This window comes from Canis lupus, chromosome 8, assembly GCF_003254725.2.
Source record: "Canis lupus dingo isolate Sandy chromosome 8, ASM325472v2, whole genome shotgun sequence".
Classification (NCBI taxonomy): domain Eukaryota; kingdom Metazoa; phylum Chordata; class Mammalia; order Carnivora; family Canidae; genus Canis; species Canis lupus.
The window spans coordinates 9134298-9160822 of NC_064250.1; the positions used below are offsets into that span (position 1 = coordinate 9134298).

General features: G+C 36.0%; 1 protein-coding gene across 6 annotated transcripts in view; it reads right to left on the reverse strand.

Annotated features, from left to right (window-relative positions):
• The window catches only part of PRKD1 (protein kinase D1), a 322843-nt gene that overhangs the window by 140846 nt on the left and 155472 nt on the right, over window positions 1-26525 (reverse strand). For all 6 annotated transcript variants that reach the window (XM_025442324.3, XM_025442322.3, XM_049113594.1 and 3 more), the window contains exon 2: window positions 12360-12498. In XM_025442324.3, coding sequence (XP_025298109.1) covers window positions 12360-12498 — 139 coding nt within the window. The remainder of the gene's footprint in view (window positions 1-12359; window positions 12499-26525) is intronic.

Here is a 26525-nt window from a genome sequence, read left to right on the forward strand (position 1 = left end):
CGTCTACCATTCCTAAAACACTGCTTATCGATAACACAGTGAAATAAGGGGTAGTTTTTGTTTTACTTTTGATTTTTGTTTTTCAACATCAAGAGATTACTGTGTGGGGAAAATATCTTTTTTTCCCTTGATTTTTTTTTTTTTAATAGAGGACCAACTGTTTGGACTCATTGAGAATTCTCTACACAGCTTTACATTACCATGCTCTTGGGATTAACAAGTTGTAATGATCAGAACCTCAAAAAACTTCTGAGGAAGATAAAAATAGAATAAGATGAGACTCAGAGTTAGCCAAAAAATTTGTCATTTTCTAGAAACTAAAAAGCTGAAACTGCCTCACAACATGAAAAAAAATGAACTCAAGCTTGATCCAAATCTCAATTCTTGTATTAAAATATATGTAGGAAAAGAGGTATTTGGTATATTTACGTGTCTGTCATCTTCACTTTAAGCCTGAAGTCAACACTGGTAACAGGCTATAGATGTCTTAAAAATAACTTAGAAAAGTGGAAAGTGAAGGTACAAATACATTCTGGTGTAGTATTGCTCTTTTCAAATACATCTTTTCTATTTTATTCCTCCATACTGGCATAATGAATAGTGCTATTGCTGTTGAAGACTTAAAACAGCTGCATTTCTAATTTTGGCAAATTATGAGGGATTTTTACATGGGTTGCATGTTAAAAGCAAACGACATGCCAACCAGCAGAATGAAAGTGCTGGGCAGATGGTGGCGTGGCTGAGCTATTGAACTGAAGTGCTACAAGCCACCACCAATCGGGTGGGGACATCCAAAAAGGGGCAACTGGCAGCTTTTCAAGTGAAGTCCAATCCTTTACCTCAAACAGAAATAATCCACGAAGTCTTCAGAGAGCCATTCAGTAGGATTCTCCAAATGGCCTTTGTTAATAGAGGCAGCCTTCAGTGACTGTTTCACTGATTTTGATGGTATATACAATTCTGACTTGCCTTCCTTCCTTTCCTCCTCTAAGCCCTCCTGTCGTGTGTGTGCGCACGCGTGTGTGTTCGGGTGGGGGGGAGAGATGAATATGGAAACAAAACAAAGTATATATGTTATAATCTTTATCATTACTAAGGGAATTATCCCTGCATAAAAAGACAAGAAAGGATTCCAATGTCTTCACAATGGAAAAGGAAAAAAAAGATGCAAGATAATAAACAGCGTTGATCGATATCAATTGTTATTGATCAGTCTTGACCAATACATCTTAAAACTGCATTTAGAATGCTGCTATATAAATTTACCCAAAACCCAGAGAGATGGTTTTCCGGAGAATAAGCAGCTGGGCACTATATCAACCAAAGGTCTGGCCTTCAAAACCAGCATTTCCTCTAATTCAAAGCAGCTTATAAAGTATGAGATAAAGCTGTATGACTGCTTTTTAATAAATATTCTAGAATTTACATGAACTAAATGTTGTCTTTTCAAACATGGACAACATCCACTGTCAATTGCTGATGTCTTATTGTATTTTGTATGTTTCTGTAAGCCAGCAAAAAATTTATTTTGGAAAAAAGGTAAGATAAAACAAAGAAATGAAGTCATTCATAAATCATACAATTAGTCTATATACTATACCATGATACTGTATTATTCTTTCTGACCTATTTCTTTCTTATTCTCCTATCTACTCTTCTTATCTTCTTCATTTCTGAGATGATTTTACAATATCCTTATGTCCTAGATACTGTGTTAGATACTATACATTATTATCCTGTATGTGAATCCTCAGTTTGAAGGTGAGGACATTGGCACCCAAACACTAACTAACCTTCCCAATGCCATAGAGCTAATAAATGCACTGCTGGGAATTGGAACTCAGGCAGCTTGTTTCCAGTGTCTCTACCCACTAAGGTATTCTGTATAGCATGCAATGAAACAAAATACAGAAACTAAGAAACCTAAATTAAATTAAATATTGTGGCAAATACAAAGAGTTAGTATCGTAAAAGTCATGTAGTATTATTGACTTGTACCATATTAAAGGTGGTCCATGAATTCTGATCTGAGAGGGTAAGGCCAAAGGAAGAAGGAAAACCAGGTATCAGATAAGAATAACATTACTCATAAAATGAAGCTGTTCTAGGGTACAAGAGTCTGAAGAATTTGTCCCACCAGGAAGTCACAGGGTATTATACAATTTCTCCCGGATTCCGGAGATTTTGGTAATAAATATACTACCAAAGCATTGAAGTATATTATTTCTAACATTCCTCTAAGTGTCCTATCAAAGAAATTTCAGTAAAGGTATTTCTGCAGCATGTGTGTGTGTGTGTGTGTGTGTGCAAATAATTGTGTTCTAGATGTTTAGGAGTAAAATTTGGTTTATCTAGTTGCTCTAACAGAACTTTTTTTGATAGTGAAATGTTTAAATCAATATGGCAGCTATTTATTAACATGTCTATTAAATATTTGAAATAGTGTGACTGAAGAACTCAGTTCTAATTTTACTTATTTTTGGTTAACTTTAGTATAGCTACATACAGTTAGTGTAGACAGCGCATAACTAGAGAAATAGTTGGGGTGCCTATTTCTCAGCCAATTCTTATGAATAGAATTTTGTGTTTTTATAACAGATGAACAAAATAAAAACTGGAACAGTTTTATTCTCCAGTCTTAGCCCTAGAACACAGGGATTTTGTGCTAACTAAACACTAATATTTTTCAAGGATTATGACAAAAAACCTATTTATATCACCTCTATATAGAAGTGAGCCAAGGAAATACATATTTATAAGATACTGTGATTGCCCAAAAAAGTTCTTATATTAGGGTCTGGTTCTGTAACTCATCTATTTCTGATGTGTAAAAATTTTCATTTTTGAGTTGAAGTGCAGTTTTTTAAGTAAGTCCCACATAATTCAGAGTCAAACCTGGTAAATGAGATAGATTAATATGACTTTTGTGTGTGTGTTTTACAAACCAATTCATGTAAAATGACAAAAAGAATGACCTAGTATCTTAGTATATTTTCTAAAAAGAATGACCTAGTATCTTAGTATATTTTCTAGAATGATTCTGAATATGTGAAGTTCTCTGAGGTCCTGTTGTACATTGAAGTGCTAACATGGTAAGATTTACATACATGAGATGGTTAAGTCTCCACCCTAAGAAGTAAATATAAAGAATTTTTGGTTCCACAGAGACCAGAAAATACAGAGGAAAAAGCCCCCTTTGTGTGGTTTTCATTACCTCTGTGTTCTTTTCCTGTTTATCTGAATGAGTTAGAATACTGGCTTCAATTAGAGAAGTAATAGATGAAAAGAGAAGGAAAAACTATGATTTCTGGCTGGATATCCACTTGCCAGATGGTGAAGAACTAGGCCCTAGGCTAATTCTGTGTGAACAGAGGGGCCTGATATGTTGTCTTTGAAAACCACGGTTTCATGGTTTTTCCATGTCCATGTCCATGGACAGAGATCTATGGAGATTTAGACTCTGGTTTTGGAGCACATGACTCAGCTTTTCCTATAGATTGTGCCAGCTGACCCTTAGGCACATTAGGTGGCTGTCCTATTAGGTGGATAAAGCAATGGTGCTCCAGTGTGAAGACTGGGGCTGGGGGAGGAGGATGAGTAAGAAAGGTCAGCCACCATCTCAGGATTTCAGTCCTTGTTCCTTCCAAACATGGAAAGAGAGAAGTCACAGCCTGAGGCCAGCTCCAGCGTCACCACTGTGAGCTAATGCAGATAAGGAACATTGAGGTTCCAGATGAAAAAAATGACACTTAACTGATGAAGGCAAGTGAGATTAGCATGGTGGGGGGGAGGGGAGGTACATCAAAAAGGAATGATTACTTACTACATTTTAGAAAGAGAACAAGAATATTTGAAAGAAAAGAGCAATGGGGGGGATCCCTGGGTGGTGCAGCGGTTTAGCGCCTGCCTTTGGCCCAGGGTGCGATCCTGGAGACCCGGGATCAAATCCTACGTCGGGCTCCCGGTGCATGGAGCCTGCTTCTCACTCTGCCTGTGTCTCTGCCTCTCTCTCTCTCTCTCTCTCTCTGTCTCTCTCTGTGTGACTATCATAAATAAATAAAAATTAAAAAAGAAAAGAAAAAGAAAAGAGCAATGATTGGGAAAACTGGTTGAAGGAAGAATGAATTGAGTTAGATAACAAATGAGTTACTTGGAATGGTGATGAGCATAATCCAGGAGTTGTAGGAATCAGATAGGAAAACAACTACCATTTTATGAATTATGTCTTATTTTACATGAGAAATGTTGTGAAAGACATTGAAATATTTTGAAAGCAGAACTGGATTTCTAAAAATAAGCAATTTCTAAAAAATAATTAGTTTCTGACATGTAGAAGATAGCAGGAATCCAGAAAAAAAGGATTAGTCAAGTGATAATAATATTGATATTACGAATAGGTTAGACCAAGGAGAGCCAGCAGTAAGCACTGAAATTCAATTCCTACAGAACAGCAGTAACTTCTATATATCATCAGCAGTAACTTCTATATACCATATTTGCAGCACCAATTTAATAACATGCTTATTGGCTTGTTCATTTTGTTACTTCAAGTATCCACTCATTCACTAAACAAACAGATGTTTGCAAATAGATGATTGCATGTGACATGCCAGGTCTTGAGGTTTCAATATAAAATAAATGGTTTTTGTTTCAAGAAATGTGTAATCCAGTGGGGTGGAGGTGGGACAAGAAGGAAGAGTACCTCACATTCACCAGGCATCTTTTGAAATGCTTTATATTTACCCTCATGAAATCTACAGCCCAATATCAGAGTAAAGAAGTTACTATTGCTATTCGATGGGTGATGGATAAAGACTCCAGGAAAGGAGGTGACTTGCCAAACATTATGTTAGAAATAAATGGCGGCTCCAGGACTCAGCCCAGTCTTTGACTGGAAATCCACTGATTATCAAACTGAATTTATGTAGATATATGCCATAAGGTAATTGTGATGCATATTTCTGAGTTAATATAATATGTAAAGCACTCAAAACAGTGCCTAATACATCATAAAATCTATACAACCTTATATCATCAACACTAATGCTTTTTTCTTAAAGAACAACATGGGGGAAAATATTATATATTCAAAATTAAGCAAGAGAAATCTAACACAGCAGAATGCAAAATGTGCATAAGGCTTTCAAATGAAATAAGATTCTGCAAAGAACTTTTCCTTTTAGGGTTTGCCTTATGTCCTATGTTACCTGGGGAGAATGTTTTCACTCTGCCTTGACGCTCAGGGTTACCCGGGTATAAAAAGACAGAGAAGCAATGCATTATTGTGCCATATCTCCCTGGAGACTCCAGTCCACAGAGAGACAAATAATGGAGGAAAACTATCAAAGTAAGGAAGGAGTGCTCCAAGCCCCATATCCCGGTTGAGGTCCCAAGCTGCGCAGATCAAAGTATATGGAAACATTCTATTAACCTCCTCTTTGTGTTCACTTTTCTATGAGAATGATTTAATGTAGTACAAAGAACCTAAAATGAGGTTTACTTGCAAGGTAGAGATGGAAAGAGGATTAATATTAACAATAATAAAAAGGAAATGCTGAAGACACACTTAACATAAACCATATTTTATGAGTAATGACCTGTAATCTTACATTTAAGTTTGCCATTATTACAAAACCACCAGCACAGATAATTGCAACTAAAGTTGGACAGGAATTGGCACCAGTAAGCCCATAATGATTAAGATGTCCGAAACAACTACAAAGAAATATAAATTGAGTACTCAAGGCCAGATCTTTTACAACCTTAATCACTCAAGCAGTATTAAGACTGGGGAGGTGCATCCCACGATTAATTCTCTCTTCTTAAAGGCAAACCAACAAAACTATGTCTTCTAATGTATTTCTTGGGAAAATAATAACACAATGATCTAAAGTATTACTCTCAGTTTTTTCCTCCACCCATATTTCAGAGGAGTATAAAACACTGCTAAACAATGTCCTATATCTGAGAGAAAGGAATATAACTGACACAGTGCCATATAAATCAATAATTTATACTCTCTATAAAAGAAAAAACGACCTTGCTAGAACGTTGTTACTATCTATTTTGAGGTGGCGGGGGTGGGGAGGGCTCACGGTTTAGACACTGAATCCTAATAATAGAAAAACATGGTCATAAGGATTCCTTAAACATAGTGATCCTAAGACACCATTTCAATTTTGATCAGAGTTGAGAAATTATATGATGGGATCCTGTTTAAGCAGGGGCATGGTTACTTTTTCATATTTTGTACTGTAACTCTATGAAGAAGAGCCTCCAGGTTTTCATAATCTGATCACAGTTTATATATTTATTAAATATTTATTTTTTCATAAGGAAGAGGGGATAAGGGTTCTACGATAAAAAAAAAAAATGTCAGTGGAACCAGTGGAACCTGTAGCTCATTACTGGTTTTGTTGTTACAAATCCGATCAATAATTCCCTGAAACATCAACTTACCATAGTAGGAATTCTTTGAACAGATCCTCAAGAAATCCTGTTTACTGGTGCAGGTTCAAAGGGTTAACCTGAAGTTAATAAAGACTAAACATTTATATTCAAGCTCTGGTACTACCTCTACTATTCACTGCAGGATGTGGGCAAGTTAAAATGTATATTTTATAGCTTTTAAGATATCTGATTTCACTACCTCCCAGAGTCATTGTGAAGGAAACATTACTTATGTAAACTGATTCAAAAGCTTGTACTATTATGTAGACAAAGCTTTCTTTCTTGCTAACTCCTGTTTTTCCATGGTTCAAATATTCTCCTTTGTGAGAGAGAAGTGGCCTACATGTAGACAGAGCAGATATACCCTCTCTGACCATTTGGTCCATGGGCTTGACCCAGAGGAGTATCTCTACTGTAGACTGCTGAGGCCAAGACTGATCAAATACTTGAAGGGGGAGAAATTATCTGTGTTAAAGCGAATTTGGGAAGTGCAGAGAGTTATGCTTCATATCAGCATGCACCAAAATTTTGAAGAGTCCTGCAATAAATAACTCCTTTAACACTGTTTGACGCAACAGTTCTCAAAATTTTCAGACCAGGATTCACTTTTGTGGTACATTTAATGATCATGAATATTACAGGGAAAAGCTACTTAGAGTGTGAGGAGGAGAAGGAAACAGAATAGCTAACATTTATTGTGCAGTTGCCTATGTGTAGAAACTCTGAAGTGCTTTACATGCGTTATTTCTGAAGTTTGCAGTAACCTTACATTGTAGGTGCTAGTGTTGCCTCCATTTTATAGATGAGGAAACTGGGCACAGATGTAAAAAGTGAGGAACAGAGAAAGGATATGAAGCCAGGTGATCTGGCCCTAGAAATGGTATTCAATCATTAATGCATCTACTTTACCTATAGACTGAAGAAAATATGGAATCCATGCACTATTAGCCCTGGATGATATTATCATCCAGTATAAGGTTCTTTTAATTTTAAGATGTTATTTAAAGACAGACACAGAAAGAGAGGCAGAGGCAGAGGCAGAGGGAGAAGTAGGCTTCCTGTGGGGAGCCTGATGTGGGACTCAATCCCAGGACCCCAGAATCATGACCTGAGCCAAAGGCAGACATTCAACCACTGAGCCACCCAGGTATTCAATAAAGTTCTTTTTTGATTGAAAAACAAACAACCCACCCTGAATCCCAGAGATTATGCAACTTGTACAAAATCACAAAGGAAATCAATGAGACTATATGCCCAAGAGTTCTCCAGCATGTTGGGGCAGGAGCCAAACCACTTGACAAACACACTGAACAACACATGAGAGCAAGACTTGGTGTGAGGGAAAGAGCATGTGACCACTCCTTAGGTGGCTGTAGCTCTCCTTAGAATGCTCTTCATTTTCTTATTTTCCTTCATCAAATATGTCCAAATGGGTATATATCTCTTCAAGTTTACCTCTAAAATATTTCTTAATTTCCCTATCCCATTTTCAGCTCTTCAGTCACTGCCTGAAAATAGGCCCATAGCCCCCTCTGCCTGGGCTTACAGCCCTAGCTTTCTAATGAGGTTTCCATCTCTAGATGGTGTGGGACAAATAACCAGTTACATGTAGTAACACAGCTTTGCAAAAGTTATAAATAATACTGCACAATCTATTGTAAAAACTATTAAAAATTATCCAAAAAAAGGATTTTTACCATTAATGAAAGAAGGAAAGATTCAACATTTAGCTCTAAGACTTTAAAATTATAATTTTACTAGAGAAATTCTTGTAGTCCTTGTCTTCTTTCAATTTAACCACCTATTAGATGCACACACACACATATACTATTATTAGAGATCAAGCCCCCAAAAAACAAAAAACAAAGAGCTGAATCATGTGAATGCCGTGCTGTTATTGATTTGCTTTATTATGACTGAATTACCAGGTTCTGATAGAGACCCATCATGAAGAAGGCTTCTAAATTCCATGAGCTTTACTTTATAGTTTAGTACTATACACTTGAACTTGACTTTGGCTATAGTAAGAGAAATTTCCATTTGCAGTGTTTTCCTACTCTATAACAATAGTAGTGATGCTAATCCTTTGCTTAACATACAAAGAAAATTTGCCGGTGGTAGGAGTGTGCATGGTGGGGAACTTCCATGTAGTTATTTCTTTTTCTTCTCCAGAACCCAACCCATCTACCCGTGAGCAATATTTTCCTGGCTTACTGAGTCTAAAAGCACTAGCTCATACAAGACCTGTTTTTCAGAAAGAAAAGGAGACAGAAAACCAGCAAATCAGCTAGGAGCAGCCTGGTTTTAGTACTAACAGATGATGAAAGGTCTCAGAATAAATTGACATAAGAGAAAATTCTTGATCTTGCCTGCAGAGACAATAGTATATCACCTTCCTCAAATTTACTTTTTTCCATATTTCTCACATTTTTACTGTACTCCTAGGTGAGAACATGTTTCTATTGGTGGAATACTGGTTAAACACTGAAAAAAATCAGATTATGTTTATGCTGAACTATACAGTAAAATTTATTTTTTCGTGGGGGAAACCAAAATTTAGATAAAGGAGTTTTAACAATAATATTATGGTCTTTAAGAGGAAAATCTCCACAGCATTGTTTTATGTTCTGAAACTAGTTGAAAAGCAACAGAGGGGATGCCCAGTGTCTTGTACCCCTACCTCCTTTACCCATTGCATTTTGAATGAAGTTGATCCTTAACCACCCATCAGGAAACAGCACTTCTCTGGCCAACTACAGCACTCCATGTTCTTCTGGGCTTGGGTCAGGAATGAGTAAGTGATAAAATGGTAGGGAGCTAGGGCCTGAAAACTAGTCAAAAGATGGGGCCCAGGGATGTGGATTTGGGAGCAAAAGACAAGATGTAAGAAAGTGCCCGAGTGAGGATCTCAGAGCTAGACCATCACTTAGTGGTGAGCTCAGGCATGGGCCTGCGCCATAGGTGATGGACACTAAGCAGAAAGGAAAGGGGCATGGAGAAAAACAGGGTTATAGTTGGGGGGAAGTTTAAGGAAAAAAACATTTTTAACATATACTGAGAAAATCACAATGTGAAGCATTAGAGTGGGAGAGGAGGGAGGAAAATACAGCCGCCAAAGAAGCTCACAGGGAAATGCAGGAGATCGTCAGTTAAACATAATTGAATGTGTGTGTGTGTGTGTGTGTGTGTGTGTGTGTGTATATATATATATATATATATACATATATATATATATACACACACATATATCTATGTGTATATATATACACGTTATATAAAGACATATGTTACATATGTTATATATAATAAGTCATTATATATACATACATTTAATTAAATATACATCATTGAATATTTAAGGGTTAAATGATATTGAGGGAGTGGGACTGTGTGGGCTGAAAATGCTGAAGTCTCCAGGTTCAAATCTAAAACTAGGCTGTTATAGAACGGCTCCTTTTAAATACCAACATGATAGCTGCTAAGAATAGAAGAGGCCTTCCTAAGCCTGGTATTGGGACAACAGGCAAAAAAAAGGCTGCCTTTGAGTGCCTTCTCAGCAACTGGGGCCAAGGAGACAGGACAGGACGAACACGGCACAGAAAGAGTGGATGGCAAAAGAAGTGGAGTATAAACATAGTGAGGGTCTTGGTTTGCGGAGATGACAAGGAACAGCATAATGCTGTTCCCTGTGCAGCAGGGCAATGCAGGGTGCTTCATCAGGTCAGCATGCCAAAGAGCAGATCCCGCTCACAGAGATAACACCCAAACAGGCAGTCCCCTTCCCTCTTCCACAAGCACAAGCACACTCACACACAGCTTGCATTCAATCTGTCTGACACTACTATATAGCATTCGGCAACAAAAGTGAAATGGAAAGAAAAATAAATTTTGAAATGCAATTTAAAAAATTATCATATTTCTGGACATTGCCACAGGCAAAAAAAAAAAAAGAGATTCATAAAACACATTGTATTATTTGCAAAGCAGCCCAGCTATGAGTTTAATATGAATTAGGGAGAGAATGGATCCAGGGCATGATTTCCCTAAATAATTTATTCCAGGCAGCTCCTCCTCTCAGAAATAGGAAACTTAAAAAACAACATGTCTGAGCACTAGTTTTTTGAGACCAGGTGCAAAAGTTTTGTGAAAGAGCCAAAGAAAGGTGAGAGTGTGGAGGTTTCTCAAAAAATTAAAAATAGAACTACTATATGATCCTGTAAAATTCCACTACTGGGTATTTACCCAAAGAAAAGTATAAATCAAAAAGATATGTGTGCCTCTATGTTTATTTCAGTATTATTTACAATAGCCAAGATTTATAATAGCAGCCCAAGTGTCCACCAACAGATGACTGGATAAAGAAGATGTGGCATGCATGTACAATGGAATATTACTCAGCTATCAAAAAGAATGCAATCTTGCCATTTGTAACAACATGGACAGATCTAGATGGTAAAATGATAAGTGAAACAAGTCAGAGGAAGACAAACACCATCTGATTTCACTCATGCAGAATTTAAGAAATAAAACAAATGAACAAAGAAAAAAAGACAAAAAAAAAAAAACAGACTCCTAACTATAGAAAACAATAGATTGCCAGAGGGAAGATGGGTGGGGGGATGGGTAAAATAGATGAAGGGGATTAAGAGTAGACTTATGACGAGCACTGAGTAATGTACAGAATTGCTGAATCACTATATTGTTCACCTGAACTAATGTAACACTATGTTATACTTGAATAAAAAATACATATGAAAAATAATAATTAAAGTGGTTGGCATTGTCTACAAAAAACACATGAAAGCTGTTGCTTTTTTGATTTAACAAGTAGCAACTCTATAAACAACAAGAACATTATTATTTTTATCTAGCAAAACAACTTGTTTTATAGGATCTAAGCTACACAGTGAAAATGCGGCAATCCCAGGACCTCACCCAGTGACAAGGGATCAACAAAGACAAAAACAAATTGGACTGAATCAAAGCAAAGTCCAACTGAATTATAATCAGTGCAACCAAGGCCCGGGCTCTGAACAAGTTGAGGAACTTGAGGAACTGAAATCTAGAATTATGAAAGCTAATGGGTTTCCTTTAGTCAAAGAAGTAACAAGCAAAGATAGCCAGAGGAGAGAAAGGAACAATACAAAGTTTCTCAATAATTCCTCTATTTTCACAAAAATTAAAAAAAAAAAAAACTGGATCTCTTTGCATTATTGCACTGATCATTGTTGTATGGATCCCAGCTACAGCTGTTCCCTGGCACTTTTTTTTTTTTTAAAGTTAAATATGACTATTTTTTTTCTGTATTAATACACATAGTCTATTTGGTAACTTTTAAATCCTTAATAAGGAATATAAATCTGGGCAGAGGGAAGCAAAGCACAGCTGCTCCTCAAGGAGTGATCTGGCTAGTGTCACATGGCCTGCCCGACCTGCTGTAACTCCTGAACTCAGGCTTCTGACTTGGTCTTGGCTTAGAGCGAGTAGACATCTGACTTAACTAAAGCTATGGATTTCTAGCCCTGTTGTTACTTCTTGGCTTCCAGACCCCCCATACATTTGGAGCCCTAGCATCTCTCTTTCACCACTGGGGAGTTTTTGTTTGCTTTTGCTGCCATCCAAATGATTCAAGGTGATGAATGAAAGTATGCTTGTGGTGTTGTTGGCGGCTGGGGAGATTGTGAGGTTGGGAAAAGTGATTGGGACAGTAGTGGGCGCAAAAAATTTTGCACCCATAAGGCAAACCATTTGCTTTTTCCAAAAAAATTTTGAAAGTTCCCACAGACGAGGCCTGAAGTTTCCTTTTAGGGCTGAGTTTGATATGTTTTCTATGTTGCCTTAAAAACTTATGCTCCAGATTTCTTCAAGTGCAAAGTATTAATCTATGGATAGAGAAATAAGGGTACTACCTGACAAGACAACTTCAATAAGATCGCCTTCCTGGATATCGCTAGCCGTTTTCACCAGTTGAAGGATGTTTTCAGAGGTAGGATCATGGCGAAAAAGCAGGATCTTATCATACATTCCATAGAAACCACATTCAGGGAACTGTAAATACAAATACCACAATAGGTTAAATGTCAAAATCCTCCTAAATTTAAAATAAAAACCAAATAATTAAGTGCCAGGGCACAAATACAAGCTAATTACAAAAGTTGAAGGTATCTAGAACATTCAAAATGAATAGCAAAATTGATATTGACATGCCTCCAAGTCAGGAGGAAAGGAATAACATATCATAAGGGCAATAAGAACCATATGATCTAATTAGAGAGCAATAAAATTAAAGAATATGAGGTAAAATTCAAAGTGGCTCTGGCAGTAAGGTAGCTAAGAAATAATATAGGTGGGAATAATTGTGCACTTTCACAAGATCTGTTGCAATCCAGTAGCACAAAAAATGAGAGTCAGTTTATTACAATTCCATTACACATACAGTTGCAATCTACTTGAAAAAAAAAAAGAGATCAGTCCACTTAGGTATATTCAAAAATAAAAGTTAGGATGCCTAGGTGGCTCAGAGCATGATCCTGGAGTCCTGGGATCCAGTCCCACGTCAGGCTTCCTGAATGGAGTCTGCTTCTCCCTCTCTCTATGTCTCTACCTCTCTCTGTGTATCTCTCATGAGTAAGTAAATAAAACCTTTTAAAAATAATAGAATAAAAGTTGACTCAATAAAGCTAATTGTGATCTGTGTGTGGACTGAAATATTATCTAGATTCTTTGACTCAGGAAAAGTGCCAGAGGAGAAAACCCCACTCTCCTTTCTGTTGCTGCCCATATAATACATTTAGTTTTCATGCAATCTAGGTTAAATAGATTATGAACAATAGCTAAAAGTCAATTTAAGTACATAATGTTTAAATTCCTTTCACGGGGACAAATCCAAGAGTTTATTACTCAAGGATTATCTCCCAATAGCAGGCATATAATGAATGGTATTTTATAATGGACAAACAGAAAAATTATAACAGTAACAATTATTATAATATTAACAATTAATATTATCCCCTGCATTTCTTGTCTTCCTTCTAAAGCAAGAAGAGTTTCTAAATTCAGACCACAGGGGCACTTGGGTGGCTCAGTTGGTTGGGCATCAGACTCTTGATTTTGGCTCAGATCTTGATCCCAAGGTCCTGGGATTGAGCCCCCTGTTGGGCTCCCTGCTCAGCAGAAAGCCTGCTTCTCCTCCCTCCTCTCCCTGCTTGTGCTCACTCCCAACATATCTGTCACCATTTCTGTCTCTCTAATAGATAAATAAAATCTTTTTTTAAAAAAAGGAGTCTGTTGATGACCAGACTTAAAACTGCTTCTGTGTATTACTAGTAAAGTTGACATCCTTAAAGGAAACACAAGAGCCGAAATGATGTTACTGCTTCCATTGTGCTAATTAAAAGGGGAAAAAGTTCCTTTTTTCTATAATCTCTTCAGTAATGTTTTTAGAGTACAAGGAAAGAAATGGAACAGTAAATACTATTTTCTGTAACTTAAAAGCAATGAATAGTTCATGTACGATTTTAAAAATCAGCTTCATTAAGGTATAAATAACATGAAATAAAATGGCTATATTATAAGTTTTGACAAACATCAACACTCGTGCAACCAAAATCACAATCAGGCCATGAAACATTTTCATCAATCTCCTAAATTTTATTGTACCCTCTTGTAGTCAATGCCATCCACAATCTTAACCTTAGGCAAAGATTTAGTTTCTGTCTCCAAAGATTAGTTCATCTGTTTCATTAGTTCATTTGTTTCACACAAATGAAGTCATACAGTATGTACTATATAAAGACTCTTTTCTAGCTAACTTCTTTTGCTCACCATCATGTTGATGGGCATATAGAGACTCATTTATACATATTGCCTTTGAGATTCTCTTTGTATTAGTTATCAGTATTTCATTACATGGATCTAGGATGACTATTAATCTATTCAACCCCAGATGGACACTCTTTTTTTCCAATTTGTGTCTATTAAAAGTAATAATGCTATAACATTTACACTCAAGTCTTTCAGTGGATATATGTTTTTAATTTTTTTTTTAAGATTGGTTTATTTGAGAAAGATGTGTGTGCAAGTGTGCACACAGTGGGGAGGGGCAGAAAGAGAAGAAGAGCATCTCACACAGATTCCCTGCTGAGCTTGGAGCCTGACACAGGGCTCCATCTCAGGACTCTGAGATGAAATCACGAGTCACATCCTTAACTGACTGAGCCACCCAGATGCTCCTGTTTTTCATTTCCTATGAGTAAATACCTAGGAACCGAATTTCTGGGTCATATAAATGTATGTTTGATGCCAATAACATATTTATTATTGGTGCTTTATACTAAGCCATAAAATCAGGTAGGGTAAGCCCTCCTTTTTTTTTCTCCTTTTCTAAATTGCTTTGTATATTATAGGTCTTCTGAATTCCCATATACATTTTAGAATCACTGTAATTTCTACAAAAAACCTGCAATAATTTACAATGAAATTACATTGAAACAGTTCAGTTTGAGTAGGACTATATTTTAATAATGCAGACTTCTACTTTGTTATGAACAAGATCTGTTGCTCTATTTATTAGTTTCTTTTAAATTTCTCTCAAAAATGTTCTGTAGTTTTCAGTGTACATATTTTAGACATATTTGTTAAATCTGCCTTTAAGTATTTGATATTTTTATGCTATTTTAAATAGTTAAGGTATAATTGACATACAGTAAAATTCACCCTTTTTAGTGTGTAGTTCTGCAAGTTTTGACAAATATATATGATAACTACCTACTATACATGTGGTATACACAAAACAGCCAAGATATAAGAACAGTTCCCATCACTCCCTAAAATTTCTCCATGCCCATTTTATCAGCTTCTCCCTAGATCCCCAGCCCCTAGAAAGACACTGATCTGCTTTCTGTCTCTGTAATTTCGTCTTCTCAATAAGGTCATTTGAATGGTATTGTACTTTTTACACTGTACATAATTTTGAATCTGATGTTTTTCATTTACTGTAATGAATTTAAGATTGTCCATTCTGTTGCATGTATCATTAAGCTTTCCCTTTTCAACGCAGAGGAGTGTTCTACTTACTGCATGGATATATCACAGTGTATGTGTCTATTCCTCAGTGAAGGGCATTTTAGTTACAGTTTTTTGCTATTACAAATAAAGCTGCTATAAATGTTTACTTGGAGGTTTTCGTGTGAACACACGTTTTTACTTCTCTAGGGTATATGGAGGTATCTATATAACTTTATAAAATATTGCCAAACTGTTTTGAAAGTGGCTCTACCATTTTGCATTCTCACCAGCAGTGTATGAGAGTTCCAGTTGCTCTGCATCCTTGACAGCACTTGTTAATGTTGGTTGTTTTTATTTTAGATATTCTAATAGGTGTAAAATAGTATCTCCTAAGTTTTAATTTCCTTAACAACTAATGATGTTAAGCATCTTTCCATGTCTTTAAGTGTGCCACCCCCATGCACACAATTGATCAATTCCTTTGCCTATTTTAAAAATTGAATTATCTTATTATTGAGCTCTGATAGTTCTTTATATATTCTAGATAAAGGTTGTTTATCAGATATGTGTTTCACAGATTTTTCTTTCAGTCTGTGGCTTTTCATTCCCTTTCCTTTATTTTCTGTAATTCTTAATTTAGATGAGGCCTAACTTATCAAGTATTTCTTTATGGATCATGCTTTTACTTTAATACCTGATATATCTTTGTATAATTTAAGGTAACACAGATCTTTTCCTATGTTTTATTCTACATTTAATTTTTGGAGTTTTACCTTTGGATCTATGATCCACTTGCAGGTAATTTTTGAATGAAGTGAAAAACATAGATTGAGATTCATATTTTTTGCATATTCTTAAAGATTCATATAGAATTGGTGTAAGTTCTTCCTTAAATGGTAGAATTGTCCAGCAAAGCCATCTAAGCCTGGACTTTTCTACTAAGATTTAAGATTTAGCTCTTAGCACTATTTAGATTTCAATTTCCTCTTAAGTGAGAGCTTTGGTAGTTTTCTTTCAAGAAACCTATTCATTTCATACAAATTGTTGACTTTCTGGGCAAAAAGGTTTTTTTTTTTTTAAATAGTATTTCTTTATCACGTTTTAATGTCTGTAGGGTCCATGTGATGTCTCTTTATTACTTTCTCATGATTTGTGTCTTTTTTCTCTTCTTGCTTGATCAGTTTCTGAGCATTGGTACATATACCTTTTTTTAAGCTTTTTCCATACTGTTTTGATTACTATAACATATTTTAAAATGAGTAAATATCATGCCTCTGGCTTTATTCTTCCTCAAAATTGCTTGTGTTGGAATCTTTTCTGGTTCCATTTGAATTTTAGAATTATTTTTTCTACTTTGATAAAAAAATGTCATTAATATTTGGATACAGATTTCACTGAACCTGTACTTTGCTTTGGGTAGTACAGATATTTTAACAATATTAATTCTTCCAATGCATGAACGTGTAATGTCCTTTCATTTATTTGTTTGTTTTCCTTTCCTTAGGCAGTGTTTTATAGTTTTCACCGTACAAGTCCCTCACCTCATATTTTCATTTAAATCCTTTAAAGTTCTTTTCTACTAAGTCCATTACCTCTACCATTCTGGTCTACTTCTATTTACTCTCTTGATCCTTATGGGTTACATTTCCTGCTTTTTCATAGGTATACTTCTAAAAAATTGAAGTATAGTTAACATACACTGTTACATTAGTTTCAGGGGTTCAACAATTCTATACATTATGCTATGCTCACAAGTATAGCTACCAACTGTTACCATATTATGATATTAAAATACTTTGACTATATTCCCTATGCTTTACCTTTCATCCCTGTGATTTATTCATTCCATACGGGAAGCCTGTACCTCCCACTCCCTTTCCTCTATTTTGCCGAATCCCACCTCTTCCCTTCTGGCAACCACCAGTTTGTTCTTTGTATTTATGGGTCTGTATCTTCTTTTTGGTTTGTTCATTTGTTTTTCAGATTATATATATATATAAGTTAAATCATATGGTATTTGTCTTTCTCTACCTGAGTTATTTCACTTAGTATAAAAATAGAAATGCTGTATGATCCAGTAATTCCACTATTATTTACCCAAAGAAAACAAAAACATCAAATCAAAAAGAAACAGGTGCCCCCATATTTACTGCAGCATTATTTACAACAGCAAAGATATGGTAGCAACCTAAGTGTTCACTGATAAATGAATGGATAAAGAAAATACAGTTGACATATAATGATGTTACTTAGCCATATAAAAGAATGAGGTCTTGCCATTTGCAACAACATGTATGGACCTAGAGGCTATTATGCTAAGGGAAATAAGTCAGTCAGGAAAAAGACAAATACCATGTGATTTCATTTATATATGGAATACATATGTGTACTTTTAAAGTTAGATGCCAGGTTTTATGAATTACTGTGAGCGACTGGACTTTGTTGTCTTCCCTTAAAGAATGTTAATATTTGTCTTGGCAAAATACTAAGATAATTGCAGATCTGGTTGGTCTTTCCAACGCTTATTTTTAAGCTTTGTTAGATTAGCTTTAGAGTAGTATTTCCCCTAGGAATAGTTTAACCCTACTACTAATCTGTAACTCTTTGAACATCTCTATGGAATACCTCAAGTGTTCAGTGAAATTTCTCCCATTTGCCTAATAGAAACTCAACTGTCTCTCAACCTTGTGTGAGCTCTGTAAAGTGTTCATTTCATAGCTTCCCAGCAGCTAGCTGGTATTTCCTCTGCCACACAGATTTTCACCATACATATACACAGATTTGTATTCAGTCTAGTATTCAAGCAGGCTCTTAAGCAGATTTATGAAGCTCTTTCTCTGTATAGGTCCCACATTTCCAGTATTTGTCCCCTAAAAATCCTTTTGACTTGGTCACTTTGAATTCTATTCTGTGTGTCTTTCATAGAGCCAAACAACTAGGCTCTTCTTATGTTTCTCTCCCTACACTTAACACTGTTAACCTTGCCTCCTGGCAGAAAGCACAGATGATTGTAGCACTTACGTTGTTTGTTTCTCTTCTCTCAGGGATCACGGTCCTGCACTGCCTGTTGGACAGTGTCAAAACAACATTCTATACATTTTCTATTGTTTTTTGTTTGGAGGTGAGGATGTCCTCTACCAAATACTCCTTGTGAGTAGAATGCAAAACCTCATGTGCTTTTTAAATATAGAATGTTAATCTTTTCTACCCAACTTTTTGACTACTTAATTCTACGTAAATAGCATTTGTAAGAGAAGTCAGTTAAAGACAAAATGTCCATGGTTGGTAAGACCAAGTTTAAGATTACACTGAAATAAATATACAAAATACACTGAATGAAGTAAATTTTAAAAATGTAATAATTATCATAAAACTTTTAAACCTCAGTTTGAGAGTTGAATTAAACCTTAACTTAAAGAGTTTTCCCTGATTTGAAGACAAATGTTCTTCAAAACATAATACATTAATCAATGCACAGATCCTCTTACCATACCCTTTCTGAAACCATGGATAGCTGATTCTGACTCAAGATAAGAGAGAGAAAATTCAAGGGATTCAGTGTTTGAAGTGGGGTGGGTAGGCAATAATAGCTGGAGAGGAAGAGAGATGAAACAGCAACTGCTTTCCCAAGGAAGAGCCAACCTTTATTGTGTCCTCTAACTAATGTCTTGTGGATGTGTTGTATGGAGAAAGGATCAGGTGGCGATACTGGAGAGGAGTATAGGAGACAAGGATTCTGCTGCCTCATCACAATTTCTGTCAACATGTCTACACACCTCTTCTAAATTCTGTTTCTCTATGATCTTACATGGCTAACATTTGAGCATCCCATTCAATGTTGTGCCTCTTTGTAAAACTGTGGCTATATGAGATGGATGATTTTGTATTCAAGTAAGGCTTGATTGCTTCACATCCTAATTATTACATTTCTTTCTAAGGGTGACTCACAAAACACTTTTAAAAACAAGAAGAGATAGAATAATACATATATATATGTAATATATATACATATATATATATACAACACATATTAAAGGTATTATTTTAAAATACTAAATTAAAAAAATAAAGATAGTACTATAAATATTCATGAAAGTTATCTGCCCAAGATATAGGTCACTGAGGCGTGGATATCCTCTCTCCCACATTCTGTCTTACTGGGTCAGGGAGATGGCTTTTCTCTCTTCATTAACAAGCCATTCAGAATCAGGTTGTAGAGCCCTGTGAAGCAGGGCAGGGGTGAACATGAAGGCCTAGCCTCATGGGACAGTTGTCATGGCAGCAGAAACTGAGGGTTCGATTTTTTTTCAAATTGTACCCTTTTTTACTGGCCAGGAAAAATATATATGCACATTTGCCTTTTACTGTTAAGAGAAAAAAGTCTTTTCCTTGATGTAACATAACATTCTGCTTGAATAGACACTATACAATAGGATTACCAAAAATTATATTTAAAAATGATGTCTGGAAGGTGAAAAGTATAACGAAACAATGTCTGACAACTGAGAAGAGAACATATTGGGGGAAAATATTCATGGAACAACATTCCCTAATTTGGTCATAATCATCTGTTTTTATGTGAAGGTGTGTGAGCTTTGAAATCTGAAAACCCTCATTAAACTAAACAGGCTTTCAGAAAGGCTCAGAGGCTTGTAAACTCAGCTGGAGCTTATTACAAGATCAGTTCTGTGTTTCTCAGAGGCTTTGTGGTTGTGAGCGCAAACATGTGAGATAAGTGATTTCAAGCTCTCTCCAAGTTCGACTGTAACAAAACTGGCCACTGTGAAAATACGGCCAACAATCACGGCACTGGTCCTAAGCTCTTTAATTCTACCCTATGCTGGAAACCTCTGTGCTGCTGTGTGTATCATTTGGCATTTCTGACCACAGAGCACAATTTACTGTTACATTTCACTATAAATCCAAGGCTGGCCAGACAATGTGCTCCAGAGTAGAATAAATACATGTTTTAATGAGTTGCTGAAATGTGACCTGGCCAACGGGAACTCTAAGGAACAAAGGGTGCTTTTCCACAGTTGAGGCCAATCACAAAGGGCAAGAAACAAGCAATACCAGAAACAAATTAATCCATGATTCAGTCAAGTAGAAAAAAAGAGAGAGATAGCCTGATTAGGAAAGGAAAATACACTGCCAGTTTACTTTTGCTAAAAGGTGATGAAAATCCTGGAATTAAATTACTCTGCTCAATAACAGAACACATCAGGCAGGTGAATATTGCATTCTTCTCACGGAAGATGCTTTCCAAGTTATTTTCCAAGAACTCTCTTGTTTGTAACGCGTGTGCCATGACTGGCCACTCTTAATGAGCGAAGAAATTAAAAAGGTGCCAACGCTTCCTAGTTTGGCCAAAATACTAAGTATTGTTCCGGGGAGGTGGGTACTGGGACAATAAGGATACCTGATGAGCAACTATCTTAACAAGAATTCCTAAACAGTTGGGGGAAACGGAATCCCTTGTTGGAGTTGCACCTGAATGATGTTAGCACTGAACTGTGAAAATCAGGAAAGGTTAAGTGGTTGATGATGGTTCTGAAAGCAGTGGATCCTGAGGTCAACTGGATCCTGCTGAGGGAGTTGTGAGTGAGAACTAACACAACAGTTATAAACTTGTATTATTAACTTGGCCTAGGAAACTCACCCATCCCCTTTTTAAGCATCTCACAACTTAAAAAAATATCTAATAACACACTGAAAATTTAAGTATATAAAAAGTTAAGTATGTGTAAAAATAAATACTTAGTGAATAACCACTAGGTGATTATCATGGACACAGCACAACAGGTGTAGCAATAATATGAGATGGAGGATTTTGTATTCAAGTAAGGTTTAAGTGCCTCACATCCTAATTATTACATTTTTTTCTAAGGGTCGTTATAAGCTGGCTCAAACCCACCAAAAGCATGAACACTAAATTTTCTTTTCTTTTTTTTAATATTTTATTTATTCATGAGAGACACAGAGACAGAGGCAGAGACAGAGGCAGAGGGAGAAGCAGGCTCCATGCAGGGAGCCCGATGTGGGACTCAATCCGGGGTCTCCAGGATCACGCCCTGGGCCGAAGGCAGGCGCCAAACCGCTGAGCCACGCAGGGATCCCAACACTAAATTTTCATTCAGAAACACAAGTTATAAAGTGTAAATGAAAGGGGAAGAGAAAAAGTGAATATATTTTCTGGAGGCAGATTTCTGAAATGTATTCAAATATGGGCACAGGTTCTTTAATTTGGTGATTTCATGTCATCAAAAAGGCACATATGAAAAGAATTCCACCCTACAACCACATAGTATGAGACTAGTTTCTGAATCCAATCTTAGGAAACAGAAACCAGAAAAAAAAAATTTAACTTTTCTTTTTTCCTCCCTCCCTCCCTCGTCTACCCAATCCCCTCCTTCCAAGTCAGGCAGAAATTGAAGTGTTCCATCACAATAACCAAGAACCATGGTCAAAGGCAGAGCTTCGCTCTCTCTCCTAGTGGCAACTGTTATTACAGATTCTTGGTTGAATCACTGATCTCTTGGTCCAAAAGATATGATTCATGAAAATAAATATTTAACACTTATTTGCATGAAATATTTTGAAAATCCTTTGCAGAACTCCAGTTTCTGAAATGATGACCAAATGATACTTAGGGTGTTACCATAAGAAGATGCATTATACACTGCACAGGCCATGAAAAGAGTCAGTAGCTCCTGGCAGAGTCAGTAGCACACCAATTCTCCATTTTAGTTTGCTATTTTGTAGGCCATGGGCACGCTCTCCAAACACAGAGAACCCTGGCAAACAATCATGCCCCTTGCCTGCTCCCTCTGTAGATCCTTCTCTCACCAGCACCTACCATCATATGACTCTGCTCTACTAATCCAATGCTTCCTTTGAAAAGGAATGTCTAACACCAAAGGTCTATCAACTTCAGAAATCTTCAAGCCTGAATTTACAAACACAAAAGTCACTATGGTTAGTCCTCCTCTTTCCACTCTAGTGCCAAAACACTTCCTTTTCTCATTCAAGACAGGACTTTAATTTATTCCACTCTTGCTTTCCTAAAGGCAGATGTAGAATCTGACCCATGCACTTTATTCTGCTTTAGATGTCCTTTTTTTTTTTTTTTTCAGCCCCTCTCCTTTCCATTAAGTTCAAAATCCCCTTGTTTAAACAACCATTTTCATTCTTGATCTTACATTTGGAACTTAGCCTTTCCCTCCATTTGCATTACAGCAAAGAAAAACAGAAAAAGATATCTGAGAAAAAAAAAAAGGATTATATTTCATCAAAGAGAGGTCTGCTTGGAATCTTTAGATTAAATGTGAAATGGTAGATTTTTGGTTATGAGATTTAAAAGTCGGTTGTACTACCAGACACAGAAACATGCATATAAACTTGCAACACCTTTGGGGAATAAAGCTATACTATAAATTGTTCCTGGGGCACAATATACCAGATATTGCTAAGGAAGTCTGTTTAATAAATTATATGCTTATCGTTAAGGCAGCAGATGTGACTCAGTATGATGCTTAATTGTTAGTAGAAACTTTTCTTCTACTTTAATTTGAATAATATGTCATCTATTAAAAAGACAAAAGCAGTAAGAAATGATTTAATACATCATTAACTAATGCAGCAACTTCTGTATATAGACTTCCTGGAGGTATTTTAAATCATTATTTTGTTGTCTATAATTTTTAAGGTTTAAAATAAATGTTCATATCAAGCAATTATAGGTGGTAATAATTAATGAGAGCTTTACCATTATTGTGTAAAAACATATTATACTGCATTATACCTTGACAGATTACTAGTCAGTGATAGCTATTAGAAGTCTTAGTAGGCTCTCTGAGATTATTCACTCAACAGTAATTAGGTGTGTGGATGTGCAGCTTGGAAATGGGAAAAAATGTACTTTGCACTCTTTGTCTTACTCTGAATTCAACTGTCATTATAGAATACTGTATGTTTTTTACATTTCTTAATAAGGCTATACGGTTGTTCATTACTTTAATGATAATGGACGAATGTATTGAATAAAATGAAGAATATGAGAGTAACTAAAAAAGTTTTATCAAAAATTAAGAAATAACTTTGGAGAAGAAAAATTTCCAGAATTAATTTATCTTTTTTTCTTTTAAAGATGAGTAGATTGATGCCCAGAATTTACTAAGGATCCATCCGAGGTCACAATGCTAGGTAATGCCAGAACAAGGATGAGAAGCCTAGTCTCCTAAATCATACTGCTTGATCTTTCCTCTCAGTTCCACTTCTCCTAGAAAGGAAATACAGGAAAGTGGCCAAATGTCCAGCCAACAGTGATTCAGAACTGAAATCCCTGAGCACTTTTCTTTGCCAGAAAGTGCTGGCCCCAAGCTTATAGATTTTGGATTTTGAACAAAACTAAGGTGAATGACTTAACTCTCCCTCGAAGGAGAGTTTTATTAGAGGAGAACCATAATTAATATTTACATAGTTATTGGTTCTTTAGATAAAAAGAAACATACACATAGTGTTGAATAATACATTTGAAGAGATTTCCATTACATTATCTAAAATAAAATTGGAAAATAAAATATACTCTTATTAGGAAAATTTGTACATATGTCTATCATGTTCATTGATGACAGTAAATAGGAACAACTGTATAAATGTATTACATGAGTTTGCATGAAGTATAACTTTTAATCAAATTAAAACTAAATTTTAACATTAAATATACATAGATCAATGACCAGAAAATGCTAATCTAATAGCACACATTTACAACAAAGTGTTTATGTAATCTTTAATGATGGCATTAACCATCAAATTGTTATGGATTGTATAAACAGTTGGTCAATTTATGAAAGTCAGTTTAAAAAAATCAATCTTTAGTAAAATACCTAAATAAGGAAAACATCTCCTTTTTACTCTACTCTTATATTCTAAAATGCTTGATTTTGAATAACTTAATCTTATTCTAGGTAATTTTCTTTAAACACAATAATTGGATAGACCTAAGTATGTGTAATAATCAGGGATATAACACACTGGAGAAGGGTGTGGGAGAGAGGAGAACTGCCTGGATTATGCCCCAGATCATAAATATAGAAATGGAGGTTAGGGGGAAGTATTTAGAGGTAAAATACTCTTCTTACCAAAGCTCTTTGAGTGATATACATAAAGGAACAAGAAATGGGTGTGGGACACAGGCCATCGAAATGAAGTTGAAAAGCTGATGTCACAAATGTAACCATCCTGTTGAGCATCTACCCAGATCGCTACAGCACACCTGACACTTCTCTCAAAAGGTCGGTGCAGACACATCATGGCATACCACAAGTGCAGTCCTTCATTCACCCAAACTTTTAGGTACTGTGTCCCTCACTAGAGATACAATAATAAATCAAAGTAGACATGATACCTTCTCAGAAGATAAGGAAGGGGAGGCTGTATTAGCAGGAGAGCACGATTAGGGGAGACAGACATTAGATAATCCCACAAATGAAGGTGCAACAGCACAGTGAGGTTAAATGTAATAAAAAAAAAAAAAGCACCTTCCTATGAAAGGATGCAACAAAGGATTAGACAGGAAATTCGGGAAGGCATTTCAGTTCATCTCCAAAGTTCAAAAGCAGTACCTCTGAAGGAGGGTAGTAGCAGGTCAGAGTCACTGGTAGCGCAAGCATCTGTACAAAAATCCTATGTGTTCTTTAACAGTCATGGTGATAAGTCTCCTTTGATCAAGGGAAGTTAAAACTATTGCTGGTTCTTACATCCTTAACCCTTCATATCTCATGCTAATCCACATAGGGACTAATGCCTGTGTCAGGATCTACTTTATGGCCCTGATACCATATGCGACCCCACAAAGAATCCCCTGGACTTAGACCAAGATCTGAATTCAATGATAAAATTAACAGTTCCTAAAGCCTATATACTTACTCCAGAGGAACTTCTATGACAAGGTTTGAAATAAGTTTGGAAGATGTGGCATATACTATACCCTTCCTGAAAATTCACCATACATTTTATCATGATTATGTTAATACAGAAACTTGTTTCCTAGTCATGTTTCTATATTTGACACATATGTGTGTGTATATATGTGACATATATCATATGTATTATAGGCATTTATACTTATACAGGCTTGTTTACTGATTGGTTCCCAGAACCACTGTAGAGATTAAAGAACCTAATAAGCAGGGATGCCTGGGTGGCTCAGTGGTTGAGCCTCTGCCTTTGGCTCAGGTCGTGATCCCAGGGTCCTGGGATCAGAGTCCTCCATCGGACTCCCAACAGGAAACCTGTTTCTCCTTCTGCCTATGTCTCTGCCTCTCTCTGTGTCTCTCATGAATAAACAAACACAATCTTAAAAAAAAATAACCTGACACATGTACAGTGTTCATAATAGACCCATGGAAAATGATGTTTATTGTTGTCATTACTTATACATTAGTTATAAGAAAACCAAGATTTTCTAGGCCACCATGTTCTCCATCAAAATCTCCAGATGAGGAACCACTCAGATGCACACATCAGGCATGCTTATCATCCTACAATTTCTGCTTTAGTTTCTGTAGCTTCAACATAGTTCACATGATTTCTAATTGGCTCTAGCCAGATCCTGAAACTAAAAAGGCTACATGAAGGCTTTCTTCACTTCCAGTTTTGTGCATTTTCTGATATGAATATTCATTACACCTAAGATATCTATAATTTTTCTTCAAAGCTCACCTATATTTAGTGAAAGTAATTTAATTAAGTAGATTTTAAACAACTCTCTTCCTTGTATTTATTCATATTATGACATTTTTGTGTTAATTTCATGTACTGTACTAGAAAAAAGCAAGGACCACAGATTTGGATGTTGGCATTGACACTGTGGAATTCCATTGTTCTGATTGTGCTGCTAATGATCCTTTGGTTCCATGGATAAAAATCTCATTTCCTGAAAGCCAAATCCCCCAGGAGTTGCTGTGGGTTTTTTTTTTTTTTTAACTTCTTCTTTGTACTGATAAGCAGGCAGTGCATCTGATTTAAAGGATCAAAATGAAAACAATTTCTCTCAACTACTTTGA